Genomic DNA, 13,111 nt, shown 5'->3' on the forward strand with positions numbered 1-13,111 from the left:
AATTTTCTATAAATAAAATTTTGACAAAATTTTCTATAGAAATAAAATTTTGACAAAATTTTCAATAGAAATAAAATTTTGACAAAATTTTGTATAGAAATAAAATTTTGACAAAATTTTCTATAGAAATAACATTTTAGCAAATTTTTCTATAGAAATAAAATTTTGGCAAAATTGTCTATAGAAATAAAATTTTTGAAAAATTTTCTATAGAAATAAAAATTGGGCAACATTTTCTACAGAAACAAAATTTTGACAAAATTTTCTAAAGAAAAAAATTTCTTCACAGTTTTGGTAGAATTTTCTTAAAATTTTGGCCACCGTGTTATGGACTAAAACTGTCCTTAAGCTCTTATAAATAATGCCAGTATAAATGCACTGAAAATATCCCTCGCACGAAATGAACTTGCGAGTTGTTGAAAAGCATGTGAGTATAGATGCCCCGCACGAAAAGTGCTTCCAATTTGATTTTTTTGGCCAATCAGAAAAATTAAAATTTAAATTACATACATATAGTTGTCATTTTCACCAATAAAAAAATAGTTTGGCACAAATATGGTCCTGCGTTTCCTCCTGTATCTTTGACTACAAAAGAACGCAATATTTAAAATATCACTCTTGAGAACGATCTCAAGCTTGATTAATTATTTTCTATTGGATAAAAGAAAGATCGAATAAAATCAAAATTTCTAATTTAAAATATCACGCAAAAATAGATGCTTAGAAAGGAAAATCCGGATACAAAAATTGCGACCACCAAACATTCATCAATTAAAATCGTGAGCATCTTGATGTTCAAGAAGCCAAAACAAGGTATCGCCCTAGAGTCGATATAAGCACTCTTCCGCTCGACTATAATATTTTCGGTTATTAAATGCTTAAGACGCATATTCGCTTAAGTGCGTCATCGGAATTAGCAAGAAGATGAACCGGGTAATCGTGAGGATCAAAATGAGTCGATATAGCCCACAACTTCAAATTTAACCAAATAATTTTATCCGGAATGATCAATGGATGAAAGGCATCAGTAGCAAAAGAATCTGCTCGATTTGAAAGTACTACTCAGATAGTATACAAACTGAATTATTAGTTGTCCATGCAAATATTAGAAATATGATAATTTCCACCTAATTCTATTGGGTTAATCAAATGACACCTTATATTCAGTTTTATGAAATTTTTTCCTATCACCGGTGACGTTGTTTAACCAATATTAACAAAAAATATATACGAAGATATATAAAAACTACACCTTCCACAAACATACCATTGCCGGTGTCACCAGTGAGATTACGCAATTCCGGTTGGGCATTTTGGCCTCCAGGCAATAAAAAGTTGGCTGTGGCAAATTCAGCATTTGCGGCCGTTGGAATGGGACGTTTACCCAAAGCCATACCACAAATTGCGGTCATATGTGTCTCAGGACCAAATACATGCAATGGAATTCCTAAAGTGCTACCAAATTCGCGCATCTTGCGTAAACCTTCTTGATAATTGGGGCCAGCACGACGCACGAAAATGGAAACATTGTGTTCCACTAATTTGGGTTGGAATTCACGTAGGGCGGTAATAATACCACGGAAAGTGGCAGCAACATTAGTGAAATTGGCAATACCACCTCCAGTGATCAAAACCTTGCCCTCAGGATGTTTTGGTGACGATGTCATTAGATTTAATATGGTTTTGGCATACTCATAAGTTTGTTGTTCCGAAGGAGCACCACTATATTCACCATAGTTGGCCAATTCAGTAGATCCACCTAAATCACAAATTGTATCCGAATAGATGACACTAGCACCACCACCGGCTACCATAGTCCAAATTCTGCCATTTCTATTGAGAATAGTCAACTGTGTGAAAAATAATTTTAGTTAATAATTTATTTGGGGGGGGGGATAAATTATTCATCATAGGTGTCACTTACTTTCAACGAAGCACCACTCTTTGCATCCAAATCGGCAATATATGCCTCTTCCGGGTAAGCATCACGGCCAAATGGAGGTGGATAATCAATATCACCCCATTTTGGACGGCATATAAAATCAGCGGTTGAGTCCAGCTTAGCCGCCAAATCGAGTATATACAATTCTGTATTGGTTACCACCAAAGGATTAATTTCCAAATAAGTGAAATACAAATCAACATAGGTTTTGTATAAAGCATAGACAAATTTGGCAACACGTTCTTTCTTAGCTGCGGGTACATGTGTCAATAATTTGCTATTAATATCTGCCAATGAGAGATCGGCACTGACAGGGACATCCAATTTCAAAGCCTTGGCATCAACATCACCAATATCAACACCACCTTGATGATAGAAAAGTATGGTATCAGCCGTACGATGAGAATAGATACAGACATACATTTCTTCGGCCTACAGACAGGAAATTAAAAAAACCATTAGAAAAAATATATAACTCACTAGTAATTCATAGAAATGTGGACACTTACATCTGTGTGTGGAACAAAAGGTTCGATGATGAAATTTCTTAATTTTCCTACAGCATTGCCAATTTTTTGATCTTTGTCCATGCGTTCGCTGATCCATTGTCTTACTTCGTCAAAGGTTTTTTTGACACCAACTAAACCCAATTTTCCACGACGTTTAATAAGTTGATCGGGTTTTACCACCAAAGGCTAGAAATAGTACAAAAATAAAAAATGCATTTTATTTTTTTTTTTTGCATTAGAATCTTAGACTGCAGGGCGTAGTACACAATTGATTGCCTAAGGTGAAATGACATTTGAATATGTTTTATACACAAATACAGGAGGGGTGCATATAAATGCATACACACCCATTGATTTCAACACCTAATTTAAGATTCAATAGAGTTCTAAAATAGAAATTCAGTGGTCTTTGTTTGCAACACACAAAATAGTTACGGAAGCCACATAATAAACTATTCTTTGGGCCACATTCAGTGGTACAAGACAAAGGTCCCTTTTGACTCCTAGGACAGTGGATTCCTTAATACACATTTAGATGATTGATTTTCATTTATTGTGAATTATATCTCATTTACATTACCCTTCCAAAATCCACTATAGTTAATATAGAAATAAAATTTTAACAAAATTTTCTATGGAAATACAATTTTGACAAAATTTTCTGTAGAAATAGAATTTTGACAAAATTTTTATGGAAATAAAATTTTGACAAAGTTTTCTATAGAAATAAAATTTTGACAAAATTTCCTATAGAAATAAAAATTTGACAAAATTTCCTATAGAAATAAAATTTTGACAAAATTTACTATAGAAATAAAATTTTGACAAAATTTCCTATAGAAATAAAATTTTGACAAAATTTCCTATAGAAATAAAATTTTGACAAAATTTTCTATAGAAATAAAATTTTGAAAAAATTTTCTATAGAAATAAAATTTTGACAAAATTTTCTATAGAAATAAAATTTTGACAAAATTTTCTATAGAAATAAAATTTTGACAAAATTTTTTATAGAAATGAAATTTTGACAAAATTTTCTAAAGAAATAAAATTTTGACAAAATTTTCTATGGAAATAAAATTTTGACAAAATTTTCTATAGAAATAAAATTTTGACAAAATTTTCTATAGAAATAAAATTTTGACAAAATTTTCTATGGAAATAAAATTTCGACAAAATTTTCTATAGAAATAAAATTTGAACAACATTTTCAATAGAAATAAAATTTTGACAAAATAGAAATAAAATTTTGACAAAATTTTCTATGGAAATAAAATTTTGACAAAATTTTCTATAGAAATAAAATTTTGACAAAATTTCCTATAGAAATAAAATTTTGACACAATTTTCTATAGAAATAAAATTTTGACACAATTTTCTATAGAAATAAAATTTTGACAAAATTTTCTATAGAAATAAAATATGAACAACATTTTCAATAGAAATAAAATTTTGACAAAATTTTCTATAGAAATAAAATTTTGACAAAATTTTCTATGGAAATAAAATTTTGACAAAATTTTCTATAGAAATAAAATTTTGACAAGACTTTCTATATAAATAAAATTTCGACAAAATTTTCTATAGAAATAAAATTTTGACAAAATTTCCTATAGAAATAAAATTTTGACAAAATTTTCTATAGAAATAAAATTTTTACCTAATTTTCTATAGAAATAAAATTTTGACAAAATTTCCTCCTATAGAAATAAACTTTTGACAAAATTTCCTATAGAAATAAAATTTTGAGAAAATTTCCTATAGAAATAAAATTTTGAGAAAATTTCCTATAGAAATAAAATTTTGACAAAATTTCCTATAGAAATAAAATTTTTAAAAATTTTTCTATAAATTTTTTTGGCTATGCGGCTATTAAAAATTCAATTTTGAATAGGAGGAAATATTTTTTTACTTTTTACAACAAAAAATAAAGCGAAAATCAAAACCCATATTCTTGCCCAACACATAACACCAATTAAGCCAAGTCAACATTCAACAGTTTTGGTGGATATTTCAGTTCATCTTGGCTTATTTGCGATTTCTACACACATTGTTGAGAAACTAAGGTATTTCATATACGCAGCAGCCAAAGGAGGTCAAAGCTATGCAGTTCAAAGAGATACATAAAACTTAAATATATGACTGCTGCTATCAGTGATGCCCCTAAACTTGAAATATATGCATATTAATTCACATATAAACAATACTAACAATCGAATGTTATCATTTAAAAGATTTCTGTCATAGTCGAAAACACTATTCTAAGGTGTTTTTTTTTACTTGACATAACTGATAACCGGAGACTGTGTGTTTTATTTTCTCAAATCGATTTTCCGTTTTGATTAAACACAATGCTTCACTGTCATTAGTTGCCCATCATCAGCTTGTCTCTAAGTGTACTTTTTAAGTTTTTTTTCTTAAATACTACTTTGTATGTGTATAAACAAATATATATCATCATGCCACCTTTGTCGTACATACATATAAATATATATAAACATACATATTTCCAGATTTCGATTTATGTGTTCCGTCTATGCATTACCAATCTACGGAGATCCGAAAGATTTAAATATGAAAATAACATGCCATGATGGAAAACAAATTGGGTAACAAAAGTGTGCAGCAATCTACACATTCGCCGTTTAGAAATGAAATCTCGTCGTTCAGACATTTTGAAATGAAATCTCGTGTTTTGCCCAAATCCAATGGATTCCGACAATAAATTTAGGATATTTTGGATTTAATGCTAACGTAGCCGCCATAAATTCTAGCTAGATGACCATTGATACAATTGAACAAAATAATTTATTTATTTTATTTTCATTTATTTAAGCAATTCAAAGCCTTTTAAAGGCCAATTTATGAAATATAAAGCATCAATATATGAAGATAACAAAAAATTTTAATAAAAATTTTGTGATCTTTTAATTCGACTTATATCGGCACATTAATATAGTAAAAATTATATTCGAAATTCGATTTTACGAAAATATCAAAACAAAAAATCCTGGTGCATACCGAGATAAAAAATTAGAAATTCTCCCTATTTGCTACTAAAACAACTTCTCGAAATTTTAAAATTTTGGTTTCTTTAAAAAATGGATATAAAACTGAAATATTTACATGACCATAACAAATATTCCAATATTTATCAACTTTGAGAAATTGACTTTACAATTTTTTACTTAAATAAAGTAGGGAAAAACAGGAAAATATCGATAATTTGGATATTTAAACTTAAATCTTCATTTTGTTCATGTAGGTTTGGTTAAAGTGGCAGCCCAATTTATTTTCAGTTTAAAAGTCTAATTTTTGTTTTCGTTTTTTTTTTTTGCAAATTTATCGGATTCACCCAAAACTTTCTCCAATTTAGAATATTTGTTTAAAAATATTTATGTAAATTATTTGCACAAATGTTAAAAACATTTTCTGTTAAGTATCGATAATTAGCCTACTTGTAGTTATTAAATTTATCATCTTGCTATATGACTTATCATAAATCAATTTATGATATTTATTATGATGATAACAACCGATTTGTATTGATTGTCTTTTATTGAACTTCAGTGTAAAGGGGTACAGGCTCATTGGTTAATTTTCTTTAATGTTATTCTATTGTAAATACAAGAAAATATGGGAAATGTATTTTAGCAGAAAGCTTATCTGATTTATTGTCATAACAGTGCAATAATATGAGCAAATAACTATGTATTCAATGTTCGCATATTATATATTTCTAAACAATAGCTAATACGATATGGTGATTTTGCGGAATAGTTGAAAGTTTCCATAAATTGTGTCAAATATGGTTTGACACGCCGTACAGTGGTTCCAAATTATGAAAATTTTTAATGCATAACTACACCAACACATATTTCTGGAAGATCGCTGTAGTGTTTTCGTATAAGCTTGAAAGGTTCGTCTACCTAGTAGGTCCTCGGGCTGTCCTTAAGTCGATCAGATCGGATATGTGAACTTTTTTTAGCTAACAAAACCTCAATCATGCAAAAAACCCTTGTTGATACCTTTATCCATTAAAAATTTCCAGATTTAATAAAAAACGGATTTTAACCACTGTGCGCCTTTGGAATTTGACAAAAAGTAGGATGTAGTTATCATTTAGCTAAACTCAAACCATTTAATTATTTAGTGGTTTAATTTTGTCCGAAGAATATATTTTTTATGAAGTTAGCTGTTTTGTCGGCACGATAAATGAGAAAACTCAGATAAATATGTAAATCAATCAGTCGAGCAAAAAAATATGCTGGCACGAAATAATGTGCACGAAATACTAAATTGAAGGCCAAACATTGTGCTATCAGAGAAACTATAGTAAATATTTTACTCTTAAACTTAACTTTTCAACTTATCAAAAAAAAAAAAAAGGAAAATCTATTTTTTATGATATACAAATTTAGCTAAAAGAAATTCGATTTTTAGGAAAATCAAAGCAAATCGAATAACTTGCTTGTGATGTTGGGGAAAATTGACTAAACAAATTTCTACGGAAATTAAAAAAACTACTATGGATTGCGATGGGAATATGTGGTAAATCTTTTAATGGTAAATGAAATTTAAATGTTATATTTAAAAAAATGCAATGATTTTTTGTAAGGGATGATAAATGATGTTGACGAAAAAGTACTAAAAATATATTAAAAATGTACTTTTCGAAGCCAAAAGGTGCTAATATTACATAATATCAAATTTAAAGACTATTGTAAAAGTATACGTAAATTTAAATCTAGACCGATTTGGACAATTTTTTTAGTTTTTCTAAAAAAATATTATTATGCAAAATTTTATTTATATAGAAAATTTTGTAAAAATTTCATTTATATAGGAAATTTTGTCAAAATTTTATTTCTATAGGAAATTTTGTCAATTTTTTTTTTAGGAAATTTTGCCAAAATATTATGTCTAAAGAAAATTTTGTCAAAATTGTATGTCTATAAGATTTTATCAAAATTTCATGTCTATAGAAAATTTTGAAAATTTTTATTTCTATAGAAATTTTTGTCAGAATTTTATTTCTATAGAAAATTTTGTCAAAATTTTATTTCTATCGAAAATTTTGTCAAAATTTTATTTCCATAGAAATTTTTGTCAGAATTTTATTTCTATAGAAAATTTTTTGAAAATTTTATTGCTATAGAAAATATTTTGAAAATTTTATTTCTATAGAAAAATTTTTGAAAATTTTATTCCCATAGAAAATGTTGTTCAATTTTTATACTAAAGGGTGATACGGTCAAAATTTGGTCAAGGGAAAACGCGTGTAAATCGGTGAAATCGTTTATTTAAAAAATCAAATTAAATTTCTTTTTCAAGTTCAATTAGTATAAAATTCAGGAAAAATATTCAGTTAGGCTTTCGCTTTTCCAAATCCGAATTGCCGGGCCTCACGCTTGACACCTGCCATCAGATTTTTTTACAGCCGCCTTGTCCACCTTCTTCGCCGCTGAAAGCCAGTTTGCCTTGAACTGCTGCTCGTCCTTATCAGTTTTTTTTGGTCTTATTTTTATTTATTTTTTATTTATTTATTTATTAATCCACAAAGTAATACAAAAGCCCTAGGGCCAAAAAAAAACGTATTACATAGCAAAACAAAATACCTGAATTATAGAAAATAATTAAATTCAAAAACTTAAAATCTAGATTACCTAAATTACAAAAAAAAAAATTACTTAACCATAGTATATTTGGCTCCCCAGCCATTTATAAATACATTTAAAAAATGTACACTAAAATATGCCCAATTATCCATGTTAAAGCAACACAAAAATAGAGAATCATTCAGTATCACCCGAAAAATGCTGCAAAAGCTTACGTCTAAAAGGTCTTCTTTAGGTTCCGCTTGACAATAGCCCAGTATTTCTCAATTGGGCGGAGCTCTGGCGTGTTGGGAGGGTTCTTGTTCTTGGGAACCACCTGCACGTTGTTGGCGGCATACCACTCCATGGCCTTTTTACCGTAATGGCAAGATGCCAAATCCGGCCAAAACAGTACGGAACAACCGTGTTTCTTCAGGAAAGGCAGCAGACGTTTATTCAAACACTCTTTCACGTAAACTTCTTGGTTGACAGTGCCGGAAGCTATGAAAATGCTGCTTTTCAAGCCACAGGTACAGATGGCTTGCCAAACCAGATATTTCTTTGCGAACTTTGACAGTTTTATGTGCTTGAAAATATCTGCTACCTTTCCCCTTTCTCTTGCCGTATAAAACTCCAGTCCCGGAAGCTGTTTGTAGTCGGCTTTGACGTAGGTTTCGTCGTCCATTACCACGCAGTCAAACTTCGTCAGCATCGTCGTGTACAGCCTCCGGGATCGCGCTTTGACCGTCGTATTTTGTTTATCATCGCGATTTGGAGTCACTACCTTCTTGTAAATCGATAGTCCGGCTCGTTTTTTAGCTCGATGCACGGTTGTAGACGATACACCCAGCTTATTTGCGGCATCTCGGAGAGAGAGGTTAGGGTTTCGCTTGAAACTACCGGCAACTCTCTTTGTCGTCTCAGCGGCTTCCGGTTTTCGATTTCCCCCCGATCCAGACTTCCTGGCTGTCGACAAACGTTCCCCAAACACTTTAATTACATTTGTAACGGTTGATTTGGCAAAATTTTGTCAACATTTTATTTCTATAGAAAATTTTGTCAAAATTTTATTTCTATAGAAAATTTTTTCAAAATTTTATTTCTATAGAATTTTTTTTGAAAATTTTATTGCTATAGAAAATTTTTTGAAAATGTTATTTTTGTGAAAAATTTTATTTCCATAGAAATTTTTGTCAGAATTTTATTTCTATAGAAAATTTTGTCAAAATTTTATTTTTATAGAAAATTTTGTCAAAATTTTATTTCCATAGAAATCAGAATTTTATTTCTATAGAAAATTCTTTGAAAATTTTATTGCTACAGAATTTTTTTGAAAATTTTGTTTCTATAGAAATTTTTTTGAAAATGTTATTTTTGTAAAAAATTTTGTCAACAATTTACTTCTATCGAAAATTTTGTCAAAATTTTATTCCCATAGAAAATGTTGTCTAATTTTTATCCTATAGGAAATTTTGTCAAAATTTTATTCCCATAGAAAATGTTGTCCAATTTTTATTCTATAGGAAATTTTGTCAAATTGTATTTCTATAGGAAAAATTTTATTCTTATAAATATTTTGTCAACAATTTAATTCTATACAAAATTTTATTTCTATACAAAATTTTGTCAACATTTTATTTCTATACAAAATTTTGTCAAAATTTTATTTATATACAAAATTTTTTCAAAATTTTATTTCTATAGAAAATTTTGTCAAAATTTTATTTCTATAGAAAATTTTTTCAAAATTTTATTTCTATAGAAAATTTTGTCAAAATTTTATTTATATATAAAATTTTTTCAAAATTTTATTTCTATAGAAAATTTTGTCAAAATTTTATTTCTATAGAAAATTTTGTCAAAATTTTATTTCTATAGAAAATGTTAACATTTTATTTTTATAGAAAATTATGTCAAAAGTTTATTTCAATAGAAAATGTATGTAGAAGTACTTCTTTGAAAATCTACCAAAATCAAGAATACTACTAATCTACAAAGCAGTAAAAAAGTTACCATTTTTTGTAGAATTCTACCAACTGTGGAAACTGGCTCAGGGGCCAGCTCTAAGCATTATTGCTAAAGACACTATGTCTGTAATTCGTCTCCTTCTGGGCGTTTCAAACATATACACTATCTTATAATACTCTGTTCCTCAGTGTGGCGGAAAGAAATCTCATTTCACATTTGCGGACAAATGTGGTATAGACAATATTCCTGGAACAAATCTACTTTAGCAAAAGTTGTTAAAAATAAAGGAGAAGGGATTTTAAATCGAAAATGTATGTAAAAAATTTGGCGAAAAAGCCTAGTTTTCGATATATCGACATCTGAAAATCGGTATTTTCCTTTATATTTTTGTTAATTCTGACAGCAGTTTTTCATAAAATGAATAAAATTCCGTTTTGCGTATTTCGTTTGTACATTTTAAGCAGAAAATATTAAGTAAAAATTTTGTCGGAAGAGCGTAGTTTTCGAGAGACCGACCCTTAAAAATTGGGTATAAGTGGACGGCCTTCGGCCGGGGTTTGAGACTTTCTCCTATGGACACGGTCCAAAGTGGGCTAACGCAAACCCAAAGAGGATAGGTAGACAGCCTTCGGCCGGGGTTTGAGACTTTCTCCTATGTACAGAGTCAGTACAGTATGAGACCCTCAGAAATGTCACCAGCATTACTGAGGTGGGATAATCCACCGCTGAAAAACTTTTTGGTGTTCGGTCGAAGCAGGAATCGAACCCACGACCTTGTGTATGCAAGGCGGGCATGCTAACCATTGCACCACGGTGGCTCCCTGTACTAAAGTAGATTTAAGGCATATTCCTCTCAAAAATGTTGAGATCCTGTAATAAAAACCAAAATATTCTCATTTTGGAATATGTTTATTTCTTCAGTGTCCGCTATTTATAATTATTAGAGTTGAGTTGATATCTGAGAAACGTTCACATTTAGTGACCAAATGACTCGCGGTCGTGCCACGGTGCTTTTGGTAGTCGAAATGTATCAAAAAAAAGTACAAAAGTGTCAACTTTATCAACCTTGTTTTTTGTGTAAAATTGTACGCGTATCACAATTACTTAACGCTGGATTTAGTACCGCTTCAACCGCATCTTAGTTTTTTATTAACCTTGCTGCTAGCAATCCTTGTATTTATACATTGATTACCTTTTGTGATAATCGCATTTCACGCAGATGATAAGAACACTCTATTGTTTTATGATCATCATAAAATACCAGAGCAATTGTAGACGCTTAGCAAAAATTCATAACGATGTCATGAGCACGATCCTATACGAGTAAAGGTGACATGTCTCAAGGTTTATCTCTTCTTAATGTTATTTACTTAACATAAGTAATAAAAATATTAATAAGTCAAAAGTCAATTTTCTTGCTACAAAAGTCGAAAATAAAATTTTCGAACCAAAAAGCCAAACAGTCGACCTTTCCAAAATTTGAATTGGTATTAGGACATAGTGACAATAATTGCGTGGAATATAAAATATGTGAAAAATTACCTTCCTAAAAACTTCACAGGTTTTAGGCTAAGTTAGGTGTAGTGGCAGTTTCAGGCTCACTTTGTGGTACCACAGCTCGTGGACTTCTCTTAAACAATGAGTGTTGACCTATTATATTCTATTCCTTTTTATAGCACATTCGAACTTGTATAAAAGCGAAACTATTTATAAAAGCTTTGAAATGTCACCAACATTACTGAGGGGAGAGGGAAACCAACGCTGAAAAACGTTTTTGGTGGTCGTTCGAAACTGGGATCGAACTCATGACCACTCGTATACAAGACGGACATGCTAAAAATTGCACCACCATTGTTCCCTTTTGAAGATTTAGGCTCCAATAGTGTATCATTCTATTTTATTTAGAATCGTATAGAAAACTTAAAAAAAAATATTTTGGCTAAAGTCTGTTAGTTCAGTCCTACCCAAAAAAAATACCACCAAAATTTTTCCAATTAAAATTTTAAAAAATATTCAATTAAACATTTTATTTATTCAACAAATTTATCAATTGAAATAAAAATCAATCACAAAAATTAATTGTATAAATTAATTTTGTTTATTGACTTTAGTGATTGATTCTATCATTTCTGTGATTGAAGACATTTCAATTAAAAATAAATTTGATTAATTAATTTTGCGATTGAAGACAAAAAATATTGGTTTCTGTGTAGTATCAAAGATGCAAAAATTCACAAAACTCTGTACCAATATGTCATAGAATATGTCCATGAGACATATCAATTATTGAATTGTTTTGTATTCCAGAATTAATTTGTTGCCACAGCTAACATACATTACAATTATATTTGAATATTTTGTTTACAGAAGAATTTGGTTCATATTTACTATTCCTGCGCCATATTTCGTGATAGTACATAGGTACTTTCTATGAATTTAATTCTATTAAATATTATAATTACGTAGTTATATGAATATGCAAAATATTTGCGCATATAGCGCATTGCAAATAATGAAAGACGTATCGGATTACACTATTAATACTATATGCAATTGAAAAACTCTTAGACTACTCGGAACTTTTATAAAATTATAAAAGAGTACATGATTTCACGTTTTACTTCACTGCAAAATTGACGGAATCGCAAATTTTGTAATGTTTCACAAATATTTTACCATAGAAAAATAGCTTTCAAAATCCCCTTGTATCTTTAACCCTTTCACTACCGAAGTAAAACTAATGTTAAAAAACTTTAATTTTTCTTCTGTTTTTACTTGCACTAATAGCAAAAATTGTAATTTTGAGGACCTACATCAATTACTTCAGGAGCTATATGAGTTTGTTCTGAAAACATGATCCTTCAATTGTGACCAAATGGTCATATGAATATAAACACTATTTGGCCTATAATATATTTCGCAATGTGAGAAAAAATACAAAAAAGAACTCGAAACAAGTATATACGGCCGCAAGTTCGGCCAGGCCGAATCTTATGTACCCACCACCATGGATTGCGTAGAAACTTCTACGAAAGACTGTCATCCACAATCGAATTACTTGGGTTGTGGTATCTTAAAACTTCTTATTCCTGCAT

The 13,111-nt window shown here is 29.6% G+C and overlaps 1 protein-coding gene across 7 annotated transcripts in view; it reads right to left on the reverse strand.

Annotated features, from left to right (window-relative positions):
- ATPCL (ATP-citrate synthase) overlaps window positions 1-13,111 on the reverse strand; it is a 30,495-nt gene that overhangs the window by 10,258 nt on the left and 7,126 nt on the right. For all 7 annotated transcript variants that reach the window (XM_075309160.1, XM_075309161.1, XM_075309164.1 and 4 more), the window contains exons 3-5: window positions 2,452-2,637; window positions 1,925-2,374; window positions 1,268-1,850 (exon numbers count right to left, since the gene is read on the reverse strand). In XM_075309160.1, coding sequence (XP_075165275.1) covers window positions 1,268-1,850; window positions 1,925-2,374; window positions 2,452-2,637 — 1,219 coding nt within the window. The remainder of the gene's footprint in view (window positions 1-1,267; window positions 1,851-1,924; window positions 2,375-2,451; window positions 2,638-13,111) is intronic.

Source organism: Haematobia irritans, chromosome 5 (assembly GCF_050003625.1).
Source record: "Haematobia irritans isolate KBUSLIRL chromosome 5, ASM5000362v1, whole genome shotgun sequence".
NCBI lineage: Eukaryota > Metazoa > Arthropoda > Insecta > Diptera > Muscidae > Haematobia > Haematobia irritans.